This window comes from Phyllostomus hastatus, unplaced genomic scaffold (assembly GCF_019186645.2).
Source record: "Phyllostomus hastatus isolate PE091 unplaced genomic scaffold, TTU_PhHast_1.1 phas_scaffold_93, whole genome shotgun sequence".
NCBI lineage: Eukaryota > Metazoa > Chordata > Mammalia > Chiroptera > Phyllostomidae > Phyllostomus > Phyllostomus hastatus.
In genome coordinates this window covers 36,532,875-36,559,772 of record NW_025334042.1, presented here as the reverse complement: position 1 = coordinate 36,559,772, position 26,898 = coordinate 36,532,875, and the positions used below count along the sequence as shown (strand labels likewise).

Sequence of the window (26,898 nt, the reverse complement as noted above, 5' to 3'; positions counted from 1 at the left end):
AATATTCACATCATGGGGTGCCAGAAGGAGGAGATAAACAGCAAGAAATTGGAAATCTATTGAAAAAATAATGAGAGAAACCTACCATAATTTCCTTCACCAGAAGGAAATAGACATGGAAGTCCAGGGAGCACAGAGAGTCCCAAACGAGATGGATGCAAAGAGGCCCCCCCAAGACACATCCAGAGTTTTAAGTGCCAGAGTTTAAAGATAAAGAGAGAATCTTAAAAGCAGCAAGAGAAAAGCAGTTAGTTACCTACAGGGACGTTTCCATAAGACTGTTGGGCTGATTTCTCAAAAGAAACTTTGCAGACTAGAAGGGCAAGAAATATTGGCAAGAAATATTCAAAGTCGTGAAAAGCAGGACCTACAGCCATGATTTCTAGACCCAGCAAAGCTATCATTTAGAATCAAAAGGCAGATGAAGAGCTTCCCAGACAAGAAAAAACTAAAGGAGTTCATCATCACCAAATCATTATTATATGAAATGTTAAAGGGACTTATTTAAGAAAAAGAAGATCAAAACTATAAATAATAAAATGGCAAGAAATACAAATCTATCAACAATTGACACTAAAAAAAAAACAAACTAAGCAAAGGAAAACAGAAACAGAATCATAGATACAGAGAGTGTTTTGCTGTTGCCAGATCAGAGGGGTAGTAGGGGAATCGGTGAAGAGGTGAGGGGATTAAGAAGTGCAAATAGGTAGTCACAGAATAGCTATGGGGATGTAAAGTACAGCATAGGAAATGGAATAGCCAAAGCACTTACATGCATGACCCATGGACATGAACAATAGTAGGGGGATTGCCTGAGGGACTGGGGGTTGTTGCTGGTTGGAAGTGTGAAAGGGGGGAAAATCAGGATAACTGTGATAGTGTAATTAATAAAATATAATTTTTAAAAAGCATAAAGTATAATGGGATCAAGAAAAGTGAATTGCTTTACTTTCTAATATTATGTAGGTGTGTCTAAGTGTGGATTTCTTTCTATTTATCCCAAATTGGCATTTGTTGTATTTCTTGAATCAGAGGGTTCATTTCTTTCCTCAGTTCTGAAAAATTGCCAGCCATGTCTGTTTGACTACTTTCTCTCCCTTATTCTTTGGGTACTCCTTTTCAATCAGTTTTTAGTCTTTCTTCCTCTATTATACATATATGTCAACTGCCCTTTCACATTTTCCATCTCTTTATCTCTCTGTGGTGTCATCTGGTAAATCGTCCAGTCCAACTTCTGATTCACTCCTAATTCAGAATTCTCACTAGAGACATTTTTGTTTTCCCTCTATTAAGCTAAAGATGAGCAAAACAAGTTCGTATCACCTCCCTTTGCAGAGGAGGTTTTTTTCCCTATTATCCACATTGCCTTTCTGCGGCTCCCAGCAGTACAGGAGGTCTCTGATCCATTTGTCACCTTGCATGTAACATAGGCTTTGCATCTGATGGCCCTTTAAACCAAAGCTAAGCCACCAGGGGTTAACAGATACTTTCTGGGAAGCCCCTGACTTCTACACTTGCCCACTTTTCTAAGTTGTTTTATGACCTCCAAGATTTTCCCTTATGTTCTTTTATACTAGGCAATGGACTTAAATGTCATTCAAAATACTTTTCCAGAATTTTTAAGTGCTTGTAAAGTGGTAGCTCCTCAAGCTAGTCTATGCATCCTGTTTGCAGAAATAGAACATAGGATAGTCTTATTCATCTTGGTACTTTCACTGCCTGAACGAGTTGGGGCCTGGCACATAGTTAACAATAAATACGCGTGTATACATCAATGAATAGTGGATGATGCAGCTGAAAATAAAACTATGAACTTTCTTCCTAAGTTATTAACATAAATGGATACAACTTAATTTTTTTTACTTGAATTAGACACACATACAGTAAATATTTCACATTTATGTTATGTTGACCTCATCTCAGGTATCAAGGGGTTTTTAGGAGTTAAAGAGAAAAAGATTAGCAAATATTTTTCTCCATAGCCAAGGAGGCAAATATTAGTGGCAAATACCATGTCTTATTTCTATTTTTTGAAATCAACTTGTACTTTAAATAATTTTAAATTATGGAATAATACTTAGGCACTCACATGCAGCACTAGTTTACTCTTTGCAATGACTTCCTCGAAAGTCTCATCTGTTTCCTCTTTCCACAAGCTAATGAAAGTATTGATTTCTTGGGCTACTGAAGGGTCAGGGCTCCCGTCACATTGAATGTAGTGCATCCACTGCAGAAGAAAAACATCTGGAGGTTCACACTGATGAAGATTCAACCGAAGACTAAATTGCTTCTTGTTTAAGTATCAGTTCTCATAACCTAGTTTTCTCAGTTTGGGCAGAAATATATTAGGACCTTAACTAGTTACTTATTTCTAAAGTAACCAAATTCCTCTTCAGCAAAATAATTTGTAAGCCTCAATAATTCAAATAGATACAAATTTATTGTAATACTTTAATTTTTAAAACCGTGTATGGGTTGGTTTTGTTTTGCTTTCCTCTCTTGTCATATAGCTCCTATATTTACAAAAGACAACATGTGGGCTAATTTCTATGTCTCAAAGCATTACTAACTGTTAATCACCATGGGCATTTTAGTATGAGCCTTTCCATTCATTTATACTCTATGCAAATTCTACATTTGTAATCACACTGCACTTATAATTTTTCACTTAATATTATACCATAATCATCTTTCATCATATTATTACAGTTTTTTTCTTTTTCTCCTGATAATCACCCATGTTGTTCCTAAAGCTATGCTGTTTGGGGCAACACTAGATTGCCTTAAACCCAACATTTTTATATTTTAATTTAGGACTATTTCCTCAGTGAAGATTCCAGTTGAGTCAAGGGATATAAATATTTCAAGGATCTTATTACTGACACATAGTTTTGTGCAAAGCTAGATGAATTTATTTTGCTACAACAACTCTGTCAGGTCAGAGATTTTTTATAGACAAATTTTAAGTTTCTTGGAACTAAAAAGGATATCAGGCTACAACTCCCTCTTGTGGTACAAAAGTACTAGCTCAAAAAAAAAAAAAATTCAGCCTTACCTGAGAAAGCAATCTATTATTTCGTTTCAGCTTCTCTGCTTCAGGAAAGCACCTCTCCAACAAAAAAAGTTCCTCAAGTTCTTCATTTTTTCTTTCTAGATCCTGTTGCATGAAGATACATTAATTTGTTCTTTAATTTCAGCTTTTGTTTCACAGTAACATCAAAATTTTACTTGGCAAAGTATTTCATTTCAGAATGAATACTAAAATTAATTTGTATGTAACTGATATTTCTAAAAGGTTTCCTCTGAAACAGTGGTTTGCAAAGTGTGGTCTGCACACTCATGGTGTGTCCACCAAGGCCTTCTGAGATGTGTGAAGTCAACCCTATTTTCACAATAATACTAAAACTCTGTCTTTTTCACTGTGCACACGTTTGCACTGACAGTTCGAGCTGGTGTAAAACCATGGTGGCAGCACAAATCAAGGCATGAACTGTACTCGTGGTCTCATTCTTCAGGGGCGGGGGTCATGAACAGCCAGTGTCACATAAGAATGACCTGATGGACCAGTAAAAATTACTCATTTCATAACATGTCAAGCTTTGAGTGTACGTCTTTGTAATATCCTGTGTGATAAAATGGGAAGTATGCATGAAGCATGTCTGCTGCATAGCAACAAACAATACCGTCTTCAGAAATAAACACTTGTGCAATTACTTGAGTATTTTGGCAGACATTCTCTCAAAAAATGAATGAATTGAGCATGTCACTTCCAGGGAACAATTTAAAGTATTTGTTGCTGATGATAAAATTCAAGCTTTCGAATAATTTTCAAATTTTAGAAAACTTTTATCTACCACTATGAGCTTGAGAATTTCCCAATCCTTAAGGACTTTTCTGATTGGATTGTAGATACTTGTGATTTTTTGATAATGAATAACAAAAACATGTCAATATTTGGAAGGAAATAATTCAGTGAACCAAATTTTTCTGAGCAACCAATACATGATACTGCAAAATCATGCACAGAAATGAGAACTACTCAGAGTGTAAGACAGGTCAAGGTTTTAGTGTAGTAGAGTATGAAAAGTTCACTGCTATGGTTTCAGATTCTACATTAAGAAACTACTACTTATTGATTTTTGGTAAAGTAATAAAAAATATCCACAGTTATCTGAAAGGTTAATAAAATATTCCAGCTACGTATCTGTGTGAGGCCAAATTTTCTTCACACACTCCAATCAAAAATACACAGCACAATGGAATACTGAAGTAGACATAAGAATCCAGTTGTTTTCTGTTAAGTCAGACATTAAAGAGATTTTAAAAATATAAGCAATGCCACTCACTTCCCTAATTTAAAAATGTATATATAATGTGTGCTGATGGATGTTAACTAGACTTAATTGTGGCGATCATTTCACAATATATACAGATATCAGATCATTATGTTGCACACCTGAAACTAATATGCTATATGTCAACCACAGCTAATAGATAATGTATATATGTATATAGATAATATACAGTATCTATATGTAATTATATATGCCTCTTTTCTTAAAAATATGTGAATCATATTTACTTAATGTTTATTTTTAACAATGTTTAAGTCTATTCATATATTATTAAATTTCTTGGTTTTAATTTCTACTATGTAAATATTAATAGATGTAACCCACATAAACAAAAGTTCCTTGGTGGGGTTTTTTCAATTTTTAAGAGCAATGAGGTTTTTTTTTCCTGAGATCAAAATATTTCACAACTACTGATCTGAAAAATTCTGGTGAAAAGAGAAGTGAAACCAAAAAAAGAGAGGTAGAACTGAAATATTTGTTTTTCCTTTTGGTCCCTGTTCAATTTTCTACAAAACAGATTGAGAATAATAAATTCATGTTTACAAGCATGGGCTCCAATGCAAGATTACTTCCATCTAGGTCCTGGCTCTGACCCAGCTTGGTTTCCCTACTCCTCAGTTTCCTTATCTGTGAAGTGTGGATGATGATGGCATTAATTTTACAGTAGGGTTAAATGAATTAAACCAGTTCATACCGGCCTAACTATTACTGGTAGCCTCTGGAGAAGAATGATATTAAATAGCCCAAGAGATCTGATAGTCATATAGTTTGCCTTCACTGATAACATCATGAATGTTTATTTACTTTTACTTCAAGTTGTTGCCATTTTTCTTTCTCAATTCGTTCCATTTCAAGCCTTTCCATTTCTTCTTTTTCACGTTTCACACGAGCTTCCTCTAAAGGACAAAAAAAATTTTTTTCACAGTGATAAAAATCAATCTATATTTAAAGCCTAAAAGTCACTTCAAATATTTGGAAGATGTAATGATGGTGATATGTTTTATAGAAGTCACAACCTTTATTATATAGTAGAATTAAGACAAATGCTAGATTTCTTTAAAAAAAAAGTAACATGACTAAATTTTCTGGCCAAAAAGAATAGGCCCATAATGATATCTCTCTTCTCTCAAAAGTTTATAATGATCCAATAATGACTTTAGCCAATAAAAAAATGACACATCTATTGTGGGTGATTAAGAAGAGGTCACATCTTCATAAGATTTGCATAACCTTGTGATATCTACATCATCAAAGCAATAACCTTAAACTTCTCTTGCTTTCGCTATTAAAAAGAAAATATGATACATATGTTGAAGAATCTGAGTTTAAATCATTATCATAAAACGTTTCCCAAGATCTAGATACTGATGTTCTATTCTTATCATGAGTCATCTAAAAAGGATTTATACATAAAAAATCAGCATGAAACCTGAAAAACAGATTTTTAAAACCTGAATTTTATCCACAGATATTCTTAATGTTAAAAGCTACAACCACTTGAAATATTCAGATTTTTAAAATAATTTTTGGTATTTTAAATAACAATACTTTAATTGTTTTAATTGATATTTTAACAAGTGAAAGTCCTCTTTACATTTGGCAAATAAAATTATGAAACTATAAAAATCTAGACCACTGTGTGTTGTCTTGCTAGTGTGTACTTCCCTTATTCAATGAACTCCAGTTTCAGAGTTCTCACCGCACAGTCAGCACCAATGCCCCTATTTCATCAGTAAGTGTGACCACTTCAAGTAGGACTGCCGGAATTAATATCAAAATAAAGATGCTCAGTTGAATTTGAATTTGAGATCAATAATGAACTTCTTTTTTCTTTGGTTTAAGTATGTCCCGAATATTGCATGGGGCAAATTATGCCAAGTTATCTATTGTTTACCTGAAATTCAAATTTAACTGGGCATCCCATATTTTATCTGGCAACTCTACTTCAAAATATATCTTAAAGTTATTTGTGTGTGCTATCGCCTTTCTGGGTGCCCTTTAAATAGTAGGCACCTATCATGAAAAAATTGAATTTGAAAAATTAAAGAATTTTGAAAATTCTTTTAAAGTATATTGACTGGATTTCAGAAACACCAACCTGTGGCTGGCATCACCTGCATGTAAAAATAGCATCACTGTGTTTTGTACCTTCCTCTTTTTGGCGTCTCTCCTCCTCCTCTTGTAGCAGCTTCAGGTTTTCAGCTTTGGTGTTTTTCTTTTTCTTATTGCCAGGTTCAACAAAGGCAACAACATATATTTTAAAAAGGCTATTAACCCAAATACCTTAAAAACATATATCCCTCAAATAATAATTATGAAAAATATCTCTATAAATCCTATTTTTCACTCATTCAAATAAGACCACCTATTATGTGCAAAGCCTTGACTTGGTGCCTTAAGGACAACACGTGAAAGCAAATAACAAAAATAAGCACATAAATCATTCAACACCAAGAGTGATAGTGACAAGCATAAACACTTTAAGTAACTCTCTCTTCCCCAGTTTTCACATCTTTAAAATGGTGCTGAATGGAACCTCATTTCACTATTGTAAGGGTTAAAAGAAAATATGTGTAAAAACAGTTTTAATACTGCAACATGTCAATAAATATTACAGAAATTTTTTATGACTGGAAGATATACAGAGAATTATTTTGCAAGTTTGGTGGAAGGAGAGATTATTTTCAACAGCTGGGATCAAGTAAAATTATATAGAGTATGTATAGTACTTAAGTTTGTGCCCCCCAAATTGTAACAGTCAGATCCAAGGGGGAAATATCCCTAAAAGAGGGAAACACGGGCATAAGGGACAGAGTTCAGAGAGCCTGGAGAGGCCAACAGGTTCTGTGGGCCCTGGGAAGACGCCAAGGAGAGGTGATGCGCAAATGAGAATGGAAAGGCAACTGGAGCCTAGGCTATAGAGTTTAGACATTGTTCTGAAAGAAACCCCCTAAATGTTTTCAAAAAGGGCTATGGCTTAAGAATATAATTTTGAAAACGAACCTGGTATTTGGGAAAAATGATTATAAAGGGAATACCATTTTGGTCACTATTAATGGTAGTTAAGTCATGACCCAAAATGCAGATAGGAGAGTGGATCCAATAATCGGATAATGATTAAATTACAGGCAAGAGAGAAAGGAGACAAAGAAGAGTTCAAAGGAAAAAATAAGAAAGAAAGAAAAGAATGGTAGTCCAGAGCAAGTAAATTCATAAGAGAAAGTATTTAAAGAAGTTTAAATATACTTAGTGTGAAGTGCTGGAGCATCCAGGAAATGCTGCAGGCATTAAAATGAGAAAACGGAGGTTTATCGAAGAGATGAGAGCTACAGGGTACAGATCTGAGAACCATCTTGGGGTTAACCACCTCCCCTCCATTTTCCCTGAGGGAAGATTACATAAATAGAAGACAATCATCTAAACTGAGGAATCAAGAGTGATTGATCCTTGGAATACATACTCTTGGATGACCATCTTCAAGTTTTGGCTCACTTACTGCAGGACGGTCCATCGGAATCTCCATCCCATTAGCCCTACCAGTTTCCTACCGTTCAGCAACCCTTCTCATCCCCACACTTCTTTTCTTACTCGGGTTAGATTTCACAGTTGGTTCATCACCATTATCACTAACATACATCTCCAGCTCTCCTATTTTCCTCTCCTGAGAAGCTCAGCTGGTGAATTCCTACCTCTAGTTAAATTCAACTCCCCAATAATCTGTGCTGGCAATATGAGCAGCTGAACCTTGCCAGAAAAAAAATATATGAGTTCAAATTTATGAGCACAAATATTCTTAATAGTCTTAAGAATAAGACTATTCTGCACCATCCAGTATTCTTACTATTTCATTGTCCTCACTCTTCAAATTTCCAAAATCCCCTGCTCTTTCCTACTCTCAGCTGTTGACCTTGCCTCATGTATCATTAGCAACTTTGAGAAGAAAACAATCTCCTTACACAGCAAATCTTGGAACCTCCCTATATCTCTGTCTGCCTTCCTTCCCCGTACAGCAGGAGAACTGTGTGGACTTGGCACTTGTAACTAGCAACTTTAGTTATCCATAAAGTTCTCTCTCCCCAGACTTTACATCCTCTCCATCCTTGGCTCCAGTTCTGTTACCCTTCATGTCAGATCACCTAAAAGGAGTTAGCCCTGCTTTCATTTCCCCATTTTCTGCGTGGCCCACTCAGGCTTTTATTTCCTCGCTCCACTCAAACCTCTCTTGTCAAAGACCTTCACAGATGGCTGTGTTTCCAATGCCAATGGTCAGTTTTCAGCCTTCATTTTACTCATCTGCCATCATCCTTTCACAAAGTTTTCTTCCTCCTCCTTGAAGTACTTTCTTCATTTGGCCTTTGGTTAGTACTGTCTGTCTTAGCCACTTTTTCCACCGATCTCTCCTTCTCAGACTTCTTTTCTGGCGTCTCTTCCTCAGCTGTAGCTGATCAGTAACTTTTGAAATTATTTGTTTACATATTCCCTAAAAGAATTTTGGAAAACTATATATCCCTTCACACATTTTTATGTTGGCATTGAAAACTTTTCATCGCAAGTGTAATGGCTGCAAAGGTTTCCAATACATGACATAAAATAATTCTGTTACATCACTCTTTTCAATGTATCAGTCACTGCCTAAAATATATCCAATGGAATCCATATACCATGGGGATTTGATGGCCAATATCGTTAATTTTTAAAAATATGAGAAAGATTTTCTCTAGTAAAAATTTTAATCTTTTCTCCTTGAACTGGTATTCCCATTCCATTTTCCCCACAGAAATCTCATTCTAACAAAATGTACTTGAAAACTTTTGTTGATCCTCCTATTATATTTATCTCTTACCAAAAAGATATAAAAATTTTTAAATTTTATTTCCATGTCAGAACATTTTTATCACCACATAAAAGAAACCACATATTTATTGGCAGTCACCCTTCCATATTTCCTCCCAACCCGGGCTCTAGGAAACCACTCATTCACTTTCTGTATAAATTTGCCTATTCCGGGCATTTCATATAACTGGAATCATCCAATGTGTGTTCTTCAGTGACTGGTCTCTCACTTAGCATAATATTTTCAAGGTTTATCCATGCTATACTATGTATCAATGCTTACATTTTATGGCTAAAAAAATATTCCATTGTATGGATATACTACATATTCTCTCTTTCTGTCTTTCTCTTTCTCTTCCTTCCTTTTTTTCTTTCTTCCTTCCCCCCTCCCTCCCTCTCTTTTTCTTTTGAGACACACACACACACACACACACACACACACACACAGAGAAATATCTATTTGTTGTTCCAGTTATTTATGCATTCACTGGTTTGATTCTTACATGTGCCCTGACGGGGGATCCAATCTGCAAACTTGGCGTAGTAGGACAATGCTCTAACTACCTGAGCTACCTAGCCAGGGCTTTCATTTTATGTATGTATGCATGTATATATGTATGTATGTATGTATGTATTTAAGAGACATTTTCTTTATTCATCAACTAATGGACATTTTAGGTTGTTTCTTGCCATGTATCTTAGTTTATTTTTAAATCTACATTTATTATTATGATTATTGTTTTATACCTTATATGTATAATCTGTTTTGTAGGTGGGAAACTCAAGTTCTGCCCAAGAAAATGTTATTTCACTTTTAATTTTGGAAACTATTTGAGCTGCTACAGAATTCTAAATTGGCCATTATTTAGTTTCAGTACACTGAAGACATCATTCCACTTATTAGCTTCCACTGTTGCTGTTAAGACCAAAGTTCAAGTTTTGCCAGTCCTATAAATGACCTCATGATAAACCCAGTGCTTCTGTTCTTCGGTTCCTATCTTCACACAGGTTTTCTCCTGATTATTTCTTACTGTCTCATCAACTCTTAAATGCTTTTAAGATGATCGTTTTGATCTATATTTATATTTTAGTCAGCATTATTTGTTTTCAGCATAAAAGTTGATTCACAAATCTTTTAAGCCCAATACTATTAGAAATTAAATATATCAAAGATTTATGATAAAATATTTTCTTAACCCCTGCTTTAATTTTAAATTGATCAAAACTTTAAAGCTGCAGATATTGCTCAAAGTATAAAAATGTCCACAGTTTAGCTGATTAACAAAGTCCAGCTTTCAAAGTTAAGCCAATTGGCCCTATCATAGTTACAGAAGACAGCTGGACTTCATTTTTTAGTACAAATAAATGTGTTGACAAGCTACCTCAATATTTATGATGAACCAGATATAAGTTGATTCCATTTATTTACACATGGTTTTAAGAAGATGTGGCTTTAATGACCTGGACTTAACACCGTTTATGTTTTAGGGTCAACATTGAATGTTCCATAGAAACCAGAACTCAAATTTTAGGCAACTAAAGCCTGTTTGTGAATATAGTATTTCTAAATTGAAATAGGATTTAAAGCATAGCTATGAGCAATAGGCCACCGTTTTGCCCATTCTTTACAGTACCATGCCTGGAGGTACTTGGTTACCATTCTGAATATGTTCAAATAAAATCAATTCACATAAGAATATATAATCCTGGCCAGGTGGCTCAGTTGGTTGAAGTGTTGTCCTGTACACCAAAATATTGTGGGTTCAATTTCCAGTCTAGGCACAGACCTAGGTTGGGGGTTCCATCCCCAGTCAGGGCACATACAGGAGGCAACCAATCGATGTTCTCTCTCACATCTGTGTGTGTGTCTCTTTCCCCCCGCCTCTCTAATCAATAAACATATCCTCAGGTGAGAATTAAAATACATATATATATATATATAAATATATATATATACTAAGTTCTATAAAGTTTCTTCACAAGTTGTATTTCTAAAAAATAATTCAAATATCAAAATTTCTTTAATAAACTAACTGGGAATAACTTAATTGGCATCATTTATGTATTCATCAATCTGTAAGGTTAATTTTTCCCTACAAACTAACTAATGTCTTCTGCTATTTCATATCTTCTATGAAGTACAGCAACTTCTGGTTGGGGGAAAAACATATTGATTTAAATGCAGTGATGGATCTTTCAACATTGCACCTGGTGTTTTAACTTTTTCTGTAGTCCTGTACAATTTCCTAGCTTTTTCAATGAATAATACTGATTTAAGTTATATGAAATTTCAAAGACAACTTCAAGGCAATGTAAAAATATTCAACTCATTTATATTTTTACTAATGTTCTTAATGTTTACTACAATGGTTATTTTTGGAGTCTGGATGTTTTGTCAATAAATTATATTATGATAGCTTTTATATCATCATTTAAGAATAATTTCATGGGTGATATCACTAAACAAAAATTATTACTAGCCCCACCACTCCACACTACAATATATAAGGAATACAGAATATCTCAAAACTCCTAATGGTACATTTTACTACTCACAACAAGACAAAATAAGTTTGTGGTCCAATAATTAAAGAAAGGTTTGCCAAAATCAATGTTTTGAATTATCCATTAGTTTCATAACCCAGGACTGAGGGTAATAAACCACAGTAAGATTCTTTTGTAAAGCAAAAGGGTAATTTTGTGAAAGGGCCGAATGCAATGACATAAGGTAGGACTTCAAGACTTAGATTTGTCCCAGGAAAGGGTAAATATGGAAGTTAATGATCCAGAAATTGATTTCCATAAAGCTACCTATATTCTTGTATCCTTAGAAAACTTTTGTGTACCTCTGAGAGCCCTCCTTCCTTCCTTCTAGAAGTTGATTTATTTCATTAATAAAGATGAAATATATCAGATGTAGTCTGCTGCAGTGGCTTCCTAACTGGTCTTCTTCCTACTAGAGTGAATTTTCCATTGACTATTTATTTTTTTACTTTTACGTTTTAATTTTTAAAGAGAGGGGAAGGGTAGGAAAAAGAGAGGGATAGAAATATCAATGTGAGAGAAAAACATTGATTGCCCCAACTGGGGACTCAGGCATGTGCCCAGAAGGGAACTGAACCAGCGACCTTTGGCTCTGCAGGAGTCTGCCCAATCAACTAAGCCACACTGGTCAGTGATGCATTGACCCATTAAAAATGTAAATCACAGCATATCGCTCCTCTGCTTATAACTTTCCCAGGCTACCCTTTGCCCTCAGAATAAAACCCAAACATTTCACCTTAGTCTTTTTGTCCATGAACTGGCTCCTGCTCATCTCCCCCCCACAGAGACCATGTTTTAGCATTGACTTTGTACCTCCCTTTCTGACCACTCTGGCGTTCTCACAATGTCACTCCCAACTTTAGGACTTTGTAGTAACTGTTCCTTCTGCCTGGAATGGTGATCCATTAGGTAATTATTGACTTACTCCCTTGTTTCTTCTAGGTCTCTTCTCAAATTTTACCTCCTTAATCACCGTATATGAAACAGCATCAACACAATCCCCTACCACGTATTTCTCACTGGAGCCTTTCTTGGTTTTCTGCATATTGAAAGTTACCTGAAACTATATCATTTCATCACTTTCCCTCCCCAGATAGAATGTAAACTTTATGAAATGAAACAACTATCACAAAGAGATATCTGTATCTCCATGTGCATTGCAACATTATTCAAAATAGCCAAGACATGGAAAAAAATGTGTTTATCCATTTGTGAACAGATTAAAAAAAAAGAAAATACACAATAGAATATTATTCAGACATTAAAAAGAATAAAATCTTGCTATTTGCAAGAAAGCAAATGAACTTTGATGGCATTATGTTATATGAAACAAGTCAGAGCAAAGCAAATACTGTGTGATCTCATTTAGATGTGGAATCTAAAAAAGCCAAACTCATAAAAACAGAGTAAATTGGTGGTTGTCAGGGGTGGGAGCTAGAGAAAATGGGCAGATGCTGGGCAAAGGTATAAGTTTTAGGTATAAGATGAATAAGTTCTGTAGATCTAATGGACAGCATGGTGATTACAGTTAATAATACTGTATTGTGTACTCGAAAGTTGCTGAGACAAATCTTCTGTGTTCTCACTACACACACAGGCACAGACACAGACACACACACCTACACACAACAGTAATTATTTAAAGTAACAGATGTGATAACTGACCTTATTTTGGTAATATAATATATGCATATGTCAAATCCTCACAAAGATTATTCCATGATTTAAACAGCATTAATGTCTACAGTAAGCTCAGTAAACTCTATATAAACTATAATAAAACTAAAAAATGTTTTAAAATTCTGTTTGTACAACGTTGGTGTTTATAAAACTATTTCGAGAAAATTTCGACCTACCTTCGTTGCTTTGGGACCCTGAAATTTGGAAAAACAAAAGAATTGATAAATTTTTTAAAAAATTCAGGTATTTTAAACTAAAGTATCCTGATTACATAAGATGTTAAAATTAGAAGAAGCTGGGTAAAGAGTATAAGGGAAATCTCTATAACATCTTGGCAAGTTTTCTGTAAATCTGAAATTATTTTACAATAAAAAGTCTTTTAAAAAAGAACTCAGACTAAACTATAAGCAAGTGTAGGAAAAACTAAAATAAAATATTTCACTCACTGAAGCATTTTTATAAGTAAGTTTTACAGTTTCTTATGACATTCAATAATTCATGTTTAATGAAATTCCCTGTCACTGAACAGAGTACCAGTCAGAAAGACACTAGATTAAAGGGTTCCAAAGATCACTAAGTCACTGACTAAGTGTTGGTACTAATGTCAAGTTTGAAAGTGGGGAAATGATCTCATAAAAAATTATCTTTCTGTGAAATTAGATTGCTTATTTTACAGAAAGAGAAGCAGTTATTTAAAGCAGGCAAAGCTATGATTAAATGATGCTCTTTGGCAGTGTGTGAAAATTATTTTGGAAAGCACAGTATTTCAGTAATTAATTACAATTGCAAGTATTTTTCAGTTATGCTATTTCTAATTTCCTGATCAGGCCCATGTGTCCCTTAGATTTCTGGTAAGAAATTTGTGGGAGATCATGCAACTATAAGATTATACATTTTCTACACTTGAAGTCTTATACAGGACAAGTTACTGGCTCAAACCATAAGTTTATCACTGTATAAAATATAAATGTTAAAACTGACACAAAGCAGATTACATCTTATTGAAAAGTTCATGTATTTAGTTTGTCCAGCAAATGTTTCTTAATGATTTGGAAGGCACTCTAAGATGCTGGAGAATATCAAGAATAGAAGAGACTTTGCTCTCATACAATTTTTACAAATGAGTTCCATTTTTAGTATTATATTTGCTATCAATTAATGGTTAACATATACTTCCACTTTGAGATAAGTACTATAGAGCAGACTATATAAATAGCATTGCCTCTGCTCTCAAGTAGCCATATTTTAAAGATGGGCAAATTGTCATCTATCACTAGTGCTTTTAACGTGAAGCAGATTAGGGATAAGTACTGTACATATCCTCACTTCCTTGCAAATCATAAGAAGACTATCAGGTAGTTGAGTAGTGCTCAAAGAGCAGAGAGCATAAGCACAAAGAATGAACTCTTATATTTTCGGGTAATTAATAAACTAAATAATTACATTTCCACTTCCTCTGATTTTAATCATAGAGATGGAAATCATATTTAAGAAAAATAGAAAAACAAATTATTTCATAGGTACACGTTGGCTTGCGCTCTTGGAGAAGACAGCTGAATGCAGAAAAAAAAGAAACGAGAAGCTTTATCATGGTTAATAAATTCACGGCAGGCTGAGTACCTTGAATAAAAAAAAAACACCTATTTCCACTAGGTTGAGACTAATTTTTAAACCTAGCCACAGTGACCGATTAGGACATCATCTGACCTGTCCGCCGGATATTGGACCGGAAGGCCACGGGTGAGGGTTATGGGTTCTTGACTAAACAGACGCGCTCCCCTCTAAAATAAGACAGGCTCTTATTACATCATTTAACACTAGTCAAGGAGATTCAATGCTCGCGCCTTCACCTGGATCCCCCTCTTCCCCTGCTCACCATGCTGAGCGAAGCACGACCTCGGAGGTCTGTCTGCAAAAGTCAAGCTGAGTTGTGTGGACAGACGCTCTTGGGTTGTCCGGACGACAAGCCACGCCCAATTGCCCCGGGGTGGGGGAACTCCACCCTCCCAAGCCTGCCCGCGCAGTCGCGCTAGACTTTTCCGGATGGCGCCACGCCCCTCCCCTGACAGGTTTCTCCCCCCTCCCCCGCCCTGCTTCAATAGTTGACCGACTGAAGAATGGAAGCGATCTGAAGTTTTTCCGGCTGTGGCGTGCGGGAAAGTGCGTGAGTGCTGCCACCGGGGTGCTTTGTTCCGTTTTGCCGACCTTGGGGTTTGCAGACGGTGAAGTGTTCTCTGGGCGAGGATATTCTCCGTGTGTGGGAAAGGGTTTCTGAGCGTCTTCTGACATTGACAGGCTCTCCCTCATTGTTTCCCTGGAGCGCGAAGAATCTTTGCAAGGGTTTCCAGAAGGAAAGGGGCCACCCCAGCTACGCGATTGGGTCTAGTGATGACCCGGGTTGGCTGCCAGTGGGGTGACGGGCTTAACTGGCAATTTAGATAAAGAAGTAAACTGGCTCCAGGTAGGTTGGTTATTTTTAAGTGAGTGACCTTCGGACTCGTCTCCTTGCACATGGTTCTGTTTAGTTCCTGCGCAAGGTATATATTGCCTGTTTTTCTAAGAGCCGCTGTAAACAAGAACTGGAAAGGACTTGAAGCAATTCCTGGGCAAAAGTTCTTTCTTACAGTTGAGGGTCGCTGAGGGTTAGGGTTAGGCTCATCAGGTTATTTGCCCAAGATCAAAAATTGTGATAACCAGGAACACAACCTTCAGAATTTGTCTCCTCCCCAAGTGAGGAAACACTCACTGGCAACTTAGACCAACAGAAAACTAGAAGAAATGAGTAATTTAAGATATTAAGCTCTTTCCAAAGCCCAACTGATTTCTCCATGATTTAGGACCCCAAACCCTGTTTTAGCATAACATGACAGGAAATACTTTAAAATTATCGGCACCATTTCTCACTTCTGAATTCTAATTGTATAATGTTCTATCCCAATGTCATTGATTAAATGTATTATTAATAAATATTACTGAGCTAGTCTTTGTGGGTTACAGTGTTATTATCCCTATTGTAACAGAAACCCAGGTTGTGGAATGTTTATGACATTTCACCTCCAAATCTCTGGTGGTTAGATAAACATGTTAATGTCGACTTCATATATGTCTGAAACCGATGGCATGGAAGAAATTGCTTTAAGTTATTTTCAACTAAAATACTGTTTATGGCACAAAACCTCAGTCCATTGAACTAGGATTCATGGGGGAAAGAAGGTTATTAGTTCTGAATTACCTTCAAATGGTCGGTGTCTCGGGGAAAGGACTTGCCCAAGCTCTCCCTGTTCCGGGAGGAGGAACTGCTATGGATGTGATAGAACAGGCTGGGTGGGGTGTGTTCTAGGAGTCACTGTGCTATAAGAGATTATGCCAGTGAGCTTGGTTCTCCTTTAGTACTTCTCTTGCAAGCTGCATAAAGAGTAAGAATGCCCTGTTCTTTCCTCTTTACCTTCAGACAGGTGTAGTATCTACCTGTTCTGAACATGGATAACCATCTTTCAACTCATTTATATGATCTGGCTTCTAGGTAAGATTAGATCAAACTGTATGCCAGCCTTTGGAGACAAAATCTCTTGCTCCCTACCTCTCTGCTTACAAATCCTTTGGTGCTAGCAAGTGTGTTGGAGTAAGTTCTTGTGTGAAGCTTTTTAGGTTTAACTAGTTTGGGGAAATGTGCTTTGTCTGTTTGAGTCAAGTCTACTAGAACCCAATAAATAATGACATTGAATTGCCTTTCCTTGCCAGTTTTCTTTCAGCTTTGATTGCCATCTGAACGTTATGGCGAAGAGTGATTAACAACAGCTTTGAGTGCCATAATCCCTAGTAAAATGACAGTTCTTGCTTAACCCAGAACTGAAGTTGAGTCTTCACTAGTTAGCCCAGTCACTAGAAAAAAAAGCCATCAATGGGGATTGTTCCTCCCACCCCTTTCCTACCACACACATCCACGTTCTCAGAATAATGGGGGATTTCTTTTTGTCCCTAACTCATTTGACTCTTTACAAAGAAGAGAAACCTCCATGATTTCATGCACAGTTAAGGAGCAGTCCCAGGTCCTGGCTGCACTTAAATTGTTCAGCAATTGCAACCCCAAGGAGACCTATTTCTCCCAAAGCCTAAAATAAACTTAAATGGCTGAATGTCAGTGTACATTAACAAAGATTAACTGCCTTAATTTGTTTAAATGAACATATCAATGAATGGACAAATTTACCTTAGCCACATCTGGCTACTTTTTTTTTGCTGGGAAAATCCTGTGTTATGCATAATTTATAAAAAGAACAACAGCTAAAAAGTACAATTTAAGCCACATCTATAAAAGCCTGCAGAAATTTACAAGCTGTGAATTAAACTATGCTCTTTCCCAGGAATTAAACAGGCTATAATTTGCAATTTGAAATTACATCTATGTAGATTTAATTCAGAATTATTTTAAAAGCACATGGTTCTTTTTTAATTTTGCTGAATTTAATTAAGCTTTTTAATCTATTTTTATTCTTGTTTATACTGTTACAGTTGTCCCAATTTTCCCCACTTTGCCCTCCTCCATCCAGCCCACCCCCCACTTCCACAGCCAATCCCCACACTGTTGTCCATGTCCAGGGGTCATTCATACATGTTCTTTGACTGTCCCTTCCCCTTCTTTCCACCATTCCTCTCCTCTCCCCTTTCCTCTGGCAGCTGTCAGTCTATTCCCTATTTCCATGTCTCTGATTCTGTTTTGCTCAGAACCAGAGACATGGAAAGAGGCTATTTTTTACTCCCTTGTAGGTTCATGCCCCCTTTGTCTAATATTAATTGACCACAGAGACAGAGTTTGTTTCTGGACTCTCTTCTTTATCCTGTTCCATTGATCTATATGTTCTTCTGCCAATACCAGACTTTTTTTTTATTACAGTGACCTTGTAGTATAGCTTGATATCAGGTATTGTGATCCCTTCAAGTTTATTCTTCTTTCTCAAGATTGCTGAGGTTTTTGGGATCTTTTTTGGTTCCATATAATTTTTTTAAGTATTTGTTCTAGATCTGTGAAATATCCCCTTGGCATTTTAATAGGAATTGCATGCTTATAACCATTACTTTGAACTCTATGTCTGATAAATTGCTTGCCTCGATTCCACATAGCTCTTTTTCTGGAGATTGCTCCTTTTCTTCCATTTGGATGTTGTTTCTTTGTCTCCCCATTTTACTTGTCTCTTTGTGTTTATTTCTATGTATTAGATCGATTTGCTTTGACCCACTGTCTTGTGGAGTGGCCTTGTGTGTTAGGAGTCCTGTGGGCCCCAGTGGTATAGACTCCTTGACCTTCTGAGTGTATGCTCTAGAAATGTTCTCCATGTGGGTTATGTGGACCCTCCTGTTGTGTTTAGGTCCTGATTGCTATTTGCCCATCCATTGGTGGGAACTGCCCTCCACCTGACTATGAGGCTCATCCTCCACCATGTGTTGTGTGCTATTGTATAGGTGCTGGCAGAACAAAGCAAAACAACACAAAATCAACACCAAAACAAGCAACCCCTCCCTGATCACTACAGCAATATCAACAAGAGAGCAAGGAATAGTGAAAGCAGGAAGAGGAATGGAGTAGTAGAGAAAGGGGAAAAAAGGAAAAAGAGAATGAGAGGACCAAAGAAAAGTGATTATGAGGAGAAATGGGAAGAGATCTATTTGTAATGAATTGAAAGAGGAAAATGGGGAAAAGCAGCACAGAAAAAATAATACAAATAATACAAGGGGAGAAGGGAACAGTGGAGTTATCAAAAGAGTACAATAGGCGTGGCTGTTCCCAGGATGGGCCAAAACTGCTCTGCAAAGTTGGCTTTTATCAGCACTGGGTCCAGGGGTGTCAGCAAATGTCCCAGGTCACCACAGGAACTGCTCCACCTGTCTGCCTGCTGGCCTGCTGTCAATCTTAGCCTACTTGCAGACCCGACTATTTCTGAGAGGGCTTCTGGTGGAAATGGGGCTGTGATTCCTGGATCTCCCGTGGCAGGTGCCTTTCAGACCTTAGGGAAGATGGTGGGTTTGCTCCCCTGCCCCAAGCCGCTAATCTGACTCTGTCTGGGATTATTTCCCTGTACTCAGCAGGCTTCCAGAGCCCAGATTTTGGGTCTGCGGATACCAGGAGGGTGTTTCTGTGGCTCTCCTGTGAGGAGACCAGTCTGTCTTCCATGATAGTGTGTTTACTGTACCCTACTGCCAGTCTCTGATGACCCCTGAGTATGTTTACTTTGCTGTTGGCTCAGCAAGGGTTAAAATGCAGAATGGGAGGGGAAAAAAAAGCAGAACACCAAGACAGAGTAGAACTACTAAAAGGAAAAAAAAGTTGGTAAGTGTAGTAAACAGGATCTCAGAGGTTATGGAAAGGGGATTTCCAGAGGGTGGGGGGAGTGTATCCCACAGGGTAAGGTATTTGATTAGCCCCTGGGAGGGGCTAGCTCTTCTCAATAAGAGCTCCCCCAAGACTCTCCCCATGCCTCCCACTCCAGACTTTCCTCATGTGACTCCAGTCTGTGCCACCCTCCCTTCCCTGGAGTCCCAGGTGGGTAGCTGAAAACACATAACCTATGCTTTGCCATTTAAGCAGAGGGGGTGGGGAAGATGCTGAGTTTATCTCCAGCCATTTTTATCTCTCCCCAGAGCAGAGGGCCCCCATGGTGCAGACTCCTTGGTCTTCTGATCTGGGTGCTCCAGGAATGTCCTTTTGTGGGTTATGTGGACTCCTGTTTATTTGGGACCTGATTTTCCATTGGCTCTTTCCTTGGTGGGAACTTTCCCCTGTCTGGCTAAGGGGCTCAACCCCTAAGCCTCTGCTTTGAAAGGGCATCTAAGGGTGGGTTGGATCCCCCAGTCTGGGCACGTACAGGAGGCTACCTATCAACTCTTCTCTCACACCAACACCTCTCCCTGCCCCTCCCAAGTCAACAGAATATATTCTGTGTGCACCATCTTCTTTTAAGTCTCATGTCATCCTGATGGGGTGGGAGAGGGAAGGGAAGAGTCCAGCAGCAAAACTGTAACATGGGACCATGGCTGGGCGCTCATACCATTCCCTCCAGTGTCAGCCTTGGGCTCCTGCCAATGTGCTCCTGCTGTGGTCTCTGCCCCTGGTGCTCCCAGCTCCTCAGCTGATCCGCATCCTCCTCAGTGAGACTCCGTCCTACTCGAGGTTCCAGTGAGCCTGGGGCAAGGGAAGCCACAGCCCCCTCCAGAGCAAGTACCACAGTCCCCCAGGCCTTGGCTTCCAGCAGCAGGTTGGGGGCACGGCCTGGCAGGTGCAGAAACCAGAGGCCAGTCTGGGTGCTGAGGCACAGTCATTCTGGCAGCTTCTTCCTGAGGAGGACATTGACAGTTCCACAAAAGGGCTGCTGCTCCAAATCTGTGAGCCAGAAGCGTAGGGCCAGGTTGTAGTTGGGGCAGCAGTAGATGGCGGCTCCACCAGGAAAGCCTGGGCCACCTGCCCCGGAGTGCTCTGGCAAGTGCACAGGCACTCACACACTCGCATGCACTGACTCACACTCAGCCAGATTTTTGAGTTGATTGCTCTGTCTGTGGTTTAGCTGCAAGACCCGACTGACCGAGGATGGGAGCAAGTGGATGGAGCTTCCAGCTACTCTGCAGCCATTTTAGAACCCTGAAAGCACGTGGTTCTTAAGAGTCATTCTTCAGATTTTACTGTAAAATTAAACTGTATTTGGAAAATGGCTCTCAGCCAAACAAGAAGGTTAAAAAAGTGAAATTAGGTATTAATATAGCAGGTTAATACACCCATCTGAGTTCATTCCCTCCCAAAACTCCACTAAATTTTCAATAATAAGATATAAAAATAAGTTGGAAAAATGAGAGAGATGACAATAAGATTGGAAGCTGCAGGGCAGGTAGGTGAATGTGACTTAGCACACCATTAAATCTCAATTTATACCGCATTACTTACAAAAGGCACTGAAAGGCGGCCATTGGAACTGGAAATGAAAAATGAAATAGGATTAAGTGAAAGCTATTTAAGCAACACTTCTAAGTGACTGTACCCCCTCACTCGCATGGAAGACTGGAGGCTTATTTGTGGACAAAATAGTACTAGTCTCTGGACTGGGGTGTTTTTAGTCATACTATGTACACGAGAACTACAGCGAAAATAAATTAAGTAAATTTGAATATACGTAACACTGAATGCAAGGCCCACGTTACTCTTCCACTGAACAGGCAAAGCCTCAGAAGAATGGAAGACTGTATTCTTCCAGTCTTGGGCCGGGGAATCTGACCAGCCCAAGAGGAAAGATCTAAGACTGATGACAGAGGTTCCCCAATGAAGGGCCCACTCAGATCGCCCTAAGTGAAGCTCAGTCTGTAAGTTGCAACCACATATGCAGACCTTCTAAGATGCATTTTTTGGTCTTTCACTTCTAAGAGTACAGAAAAGGTTTTCCAGTCTTTGGAGGAAAGCTCAGAAATGCTGCCGCAAAGGCAAGCAGAAAAAGAGTAACTTGGAGGAAAATAACAGAAAACTGAAAGCATGCTACCATTTATGAACTCAAAGGAAAAGAACTTGTTCTGCTACATTGTATGCTTCTTATGTGAATTAGCTCATAAACTCGTAAAAAAGGCGATTATACAAGTTCTAACATGGATGTTGGTTCCTATGTGATTTATCAACTTCCACAAGAGAAAAAGTCTTCACTTAGTGCTTACACTCAGGGCTCCTTCCCCAGAGAGGAATACCTCATGTTATTCAACTGACAGGTGGCCGACTGAATCACCTACCCTGACCACATCTCACAACCATACTCTTAGCATTTTAAAAGTATTACTGAGAAACTGACATAAACTACACTTATTTAAATTATAAACACAATTTGATAAATCTGGCATACACATATACTTATGAAACCATCACAACAATCATGATAAACACCCATCATTATCAAAGATTTCCTCCTGTTTCTTTTGATCCCTTCCTAGTCTCCAGCCCAGCTCCCACTCCCAGGCTACTCTATTAGTTTTGAGCATTTTAAACATCTCCATGAGTCTGCAGCTAGGCTCAGAGCAACCCAAGTGATCCAAATTAGCTCTCCAGGTAATAATTTCTGTTTAGTAGTTGTTTAGTTGCATAGGATTTGAGTGTTCTGTCCCAAACCCATTTCCTCTATAAGCCCTGTTATTTTTAATGTGTTTTTGCAAGATGAAAGGCTTTTTTGAAGAATACATATATGTAGTCTCAAAGTACTTCCCACAAAATACTTCAAAGGGAAAAAAATAAAAGTAACTTTACAGTGGATAATCCAAACACTACCTTAATGATCAAAATTAACATCAACTGTAACAAATTGGAATGTGTGTCCACCTGATAAAATACATTAAAATGAACAAACCATCATGTCTGTATTTTTGCCCAAACTACACAGCCTGAGTCTAGCCGTAAATTAACATCAAAATAAATGGGCAACGTGTCATTTTGGATTTGATCCTTTTGCTATAAAATATAAAGGGCATCTTTAAAGCAATTTCAAGAATATGAAGAGGCTGTGGATCAGACAGGACTAATGTAGCAATGTTAATTTCCTGATGCTGATGGTTTTATTGTTCTGTAGGAAAATGCCCTTGTTCATGGAAAATCCACTCTGAGCTGTGCTATCCAGTGTGGTAGCAACTAAGTCATGGGTACTTACAAGCACTAAAATGTAACTTGCATGGCACATTGACATAGTATTTTAAATATAAAAATGTTATTAAAGACTTCCGGCCAAGATGGAGGCATAGGTGGATGGATGCACCGTACCTCCACGCACAACCAAGATTAGAACAACAATTTAGAGGCAGAACAACACCCAGAACTGACAGGGAATTTATCTGAATGGAAGTTGGACAGCCAAGAAGTAGAAGTAGACCCGTTCATCCAGGCCGGTAGGAGGGACAGAGAGGAGCAGCCAGGCATGGGTCGCGGTGCACAGAGAACAGGGAGAATTGGGCGCATAAGGCAACCGGGAGCGCGTAAGGCATCTGGAGTGAGCAAGATCGCAGCAGGTGGACCCTGAGTACGCAAGTGGCAGCTGGCAGACCCAGTGAGGTGGCGATTGTGGACCAGGGCAGAGCATGCAACCCAGGATCCCAGAGAAGGGACTGAGGTCCCAGGAGAACGGAGCTACCACCATTCTTCCCTCCCGCCCCTGCCCCCACATACAACGTCACAATCTAGTGACTGGGGTGCCCAGCCGCAGTGAACACCTAAGGCTCCGCCCCTCACCGTAATAGGAACAACCAGACCAAAAAAAAAAGAGAGAGAGAGAGAGAGACATGGCTCAAACAGAAGAACAGATCAATGCCCCAGGACTCATCATTTTAAGCGACCGAGAGATAGCCAATCTATCAGATGCACAGTTCAAAACACTGGTGATCAGGAAGCTCACAGAATTGGTTGATTTTGGGCACAAATTAGATAAAAAAATGCAGGTTACCATAAAAGAGATGAAGGAAAATGCACGGAGAACCAACAGTGATGGGAAGGAAACTGGGATTCAAAACAATAGAGTGGACCAGAAGGAAGAAAAAAACAACCAAACAGGAAAGAACAGAGAAATAAGAATTCAAAAAAAATGAGGAGAAGCTTTGGAACTTCCAGGACATCTTTAAACGTTCCAACATCCGAATTATAGGGTTACCAGAAGGGGAAGAGGAAAAGCAACAGATTGAACACGTATTTGAACAAATAATAAAGGAAATGATGCTTGGGTCCCCATTCTGGCAAAGGAAATAGACTTCCAGCAAATCCAGGAAGCTCAGAGAGCCCCAAAGAAGTTGGACCCAAGAAGAAACACACCAAGGCACATCATAATTACATTAGCCAAGGTAAAAATGAAGGAGAGAATCCTAGAAGCAGCAAGAGATAAGTGGACAGTAACTTACAAAGGAGTTCCCATCAGACTGTCAGCTGATTTCTCAAAAGAGACGTTACAGGCAAGAGGGGGCTAGAAAGAAGTATTCCAAGTCATGAAAGACAAGGACCTATATCCCAGATTACTCTATCTAGCAAAGCTTTCATTTAGCATGGAAGGGCAGATAAAGTGCTTCTCAGATAAGGTCAAATTAAAGGAGTTCATCATCACCAAGCCCTCATTTTATGAAATGTTAAAGGGACTTATCTAAGAAAAGATTAAAAAAAAATGTATAGTAAAAGGACAGCAAACTCACAATTATTAACCACACCTAAAGCAAAACCAGAAGAAACTAAGCAAACAACTAGAACAGGAACAGAACCACAGAAATGGAGATCACATGGAGGGTTAGCAACAGGGGAGTGGGAGGAGGTGAGAGGGGGAAAAGGCACAGAGAATAAGTAGCATAGGTTGTAGGTTGAAAATAGATAGGGGGAGGGTAAGAATAGTATGGGAAATATAGAAGCTAAAGAACTTATAAGTATGACACATGGACATGACTAAAGGGGGGGACGTGGGTGGGAGAGGGTGTACAGGGTGGAGGGGAGTGAAGGGGAAAATGGGACAACTATAATAGCATAATCAATAAAATATATTTTTTAAAAATGTTATTAAAATTATTTCACATTTTATTTTTTAATATGGACTACTAGAAAATGTAAAATTATGTAGGTGGCTCATATATTTCTACTGGATGGCTCTGCAAAGTAGTCAGGTGGATCAGACAGCATGTTAGCAGCTTCTCAAATAGTTCAGGAAAAAAATAGTAGTATGTTGCAAGACTGAAATTATTTCAAAAGAAAAATTATGTTAATGAGGACTGTAAAGTATAAAAATGTTTTTGTAGGTCATTGGGAAAATGGGAATTAGAGAATTTTGAAGGAGGTTGTAAGTGACATTTACTTTGGGCCTGCTTATGTTAGGAATGTTATGATTTAATCCCCACAATTATAACAAGTATTGTGAAATGTTTTCTATGTTTAGTTTGTCATGGTGCATTTAAGGAGCTGTCTGCCATGCAGCACCAATGAATCACATATAAGATAGTATAATCCCACTGAATGTTGCCTGCTCATGTAACCCCTTTTGAGTTGCCCACTTGGCCTCTTCACTGCCCACCTTCTTGCCCATCTGCCATTATCATGGGCCTGGTTGACTCACACCACCAGTTTCTCCTCTTTAGCCTTTCTTAAGATTGCACCCTTCTAGATTTGACCAGGCAGAATAGTCTTCCTTTGATGCTAAGGAAATTTGCTTCTTTTGTCTCCCTCAGAAGATGTTAGTTCTGTGAGAACAGGTATCTTATCTGACCAGTGTTCATAGCTGTATCCCAGTACGTGGAACATAAAAGTGCTCCAAGTATTAATGTGATAAAAAAAAAAAGGTTAGCATTTTCCCAAAATGTAAAATCTTCCTTTGCTTCTTTTTTGACTACAATAGTTATTTGCAAAGAAACTTTTCTTTTCTTTAGGTATGCTGTGTATAAAAGTGGTTTATTATCCATGATAAATGAAAATGGCCAATACTTTACGAGGGGAAGTACTGAATCTTTATAAAAATGTAAGTAATTATGTTGCCAATTTTATAAATATTATTATATGACATGGATTATTTAGAAATATATCTTTCCTTTTGAAGTTGCTGTACCTTGGACGAGAGTATCCAAAAGGAGCAGACTATTTCAAAAGGCGTCTGAAGAATGCTTTCCTTAAAAACAAAGATGTGAAGGACCCAGAGAAGATCAAAGAACTTATTGGACGGGGTGAATTTGTAATGAAAGAGCTAGAAGCCTTGTATTTCCTTAGGAAATACAGAGCTATGAAACAACGCTATTATTCAGATACCAAAGACACTAACTAACTGATCATTACCATAATTTAGCTGAAAACCAGTGCCATCTATTTATGTATAACAAATATAAAAATAATTCCACTTAAAATGGCAACATATACACATCATGTAAAAAACAGTTAAGCTGCCTTACTGAACTAAAAACAGGTTTCAACTTCTAGTCATACTGAGTTTTATCAGCAATCCTTTATGCACAATTTTTTACTGGAATAGAAACTTAGCTACATAATGTTGCCAACTACAAGTTATAAATTAATGAGCACCTAATTTCAAATGAAAAAATAATGTACTTAAAATGGTTTTAACTTAATAGGTTTTTGCCAATTACTGTTAGCCCATTTCTCCATTTTATTGACAATGCCACTTAATTCACATGTAACTAGGCAAAATAATTTCTTGAACATTATTCTATTAATTTTTGAAGGAGTACCTTATTTTTGGCTCCGTTTGGTACATTAGGAAGGTTCACTACAAATCAAATAGCATCTGGTCATGATTTTAGTGCAGTTAGAGAAATAACATACATGAAGATTACTTCTGATCTTGAAATAGCCTGCCAGCAATTGGCATTTCACACATACCTATTCAATGTTCCCATTATTTTGCTACTAGTTCCCTTTGGACCTTAAAACAAATTTTACCTGTTGTGTATCAATTACCTTCTCTGATAAAAAGTAATAAATATTGTTATTTTTTGTCATAAAGGCAGA

At 37.8% G+C, this 26,898-nt stretch overlaps 2 protein-coding genes across 3 annotated transcripts in view; one reads left to right on the top strand and one right to left on the bottom strand.

The window, feature by feature from the left end:
* DNAI7 (dynein axonemal intermediate chain 7) overlaps positions 1-15,348 on the bottom strand; it is a 57,896-nt gene extending 42,548 nt beyond the window's left edge. Inside the window, exons 1-6 of the mRNA XM_045829580.1 lie at positions 15,289-15,348; positions 13,589-13,606; positions 6,504-6,576; positions 5,160-5,251; positions 3,056-3,157; positions 2,090-2,227 (exon numbers count right to left, since the gene is read on the bottom strand). Coding sequence (XP_045685536.1) covers positions 2,090-2,227; positions 3,056-3,157; positions 5,160-5,251; positions 6,504-6,576; positions 13,589-13,606; positions 15,289-15,291 — 426 coding nt within the window. The 5' untranslated portion in view covers positions 15,292-15,348. The remainder of the gene's footprint in view (positions 1-2,089; positions 2,228-3,055; positions 3,158-5,159; positions 5,252-6,503; positions 6,577-13,588; positions 13,607-15,288) is intronic.
* A 106-nt stretch (positions 15,349-15,454) lies between these two features.
* Positions 15,455-26,892, top strand: ETFRF1 (electron transfer flavoprotein regulatory factor 1). Of its 2 annotated transcripts, none has more exons than XM_045829080.1 (3): positions 15,455-15,576; positions 25,809-25,897; positions 25,976-26,892. In XM_045829080.1, the coding sequence occupies exons 2-3, from the start codon at positions 25,847-25,849 to the stop codon at positions 26,195-26,197; spliced, it is 273 nt and encodes a 90-aa protein (XP_045685036.1). In that variant the 5' UTR covers positions 15,455-15,576; positions 25,809-25,846; the 3' UTR covers positions 26,198-26,892. The 2 variants fall into 2 exon arrangements, with proteins under 2 accessions (XP_045685036.1, XP_045685035.1); XM_045829079.1 differs by having other exon boundaries at positions 15,462-15,572.
* Positions 26,893-26,898: the final 6 nt, after the last annotated feature.

What these genes read in the sequence shown, in the direction of transcription:
- ETFRF1 (XM_045829080.1), top strand. Translation starts at nt 25,847, where the DNA reads ATGAAAATGGCCAATACTTTACGAGGGGAAGTACTGAATCTTTATAAA. An exon ending in TACTGAATCTTTATAAAAAT is followed by an intron (nt 25,898 to 25,975) that starts GTAAGTAATTAT and finishes TTCCTTTTGAAG; the next exon opens with TTGCTGTACCTTGGACGAGA.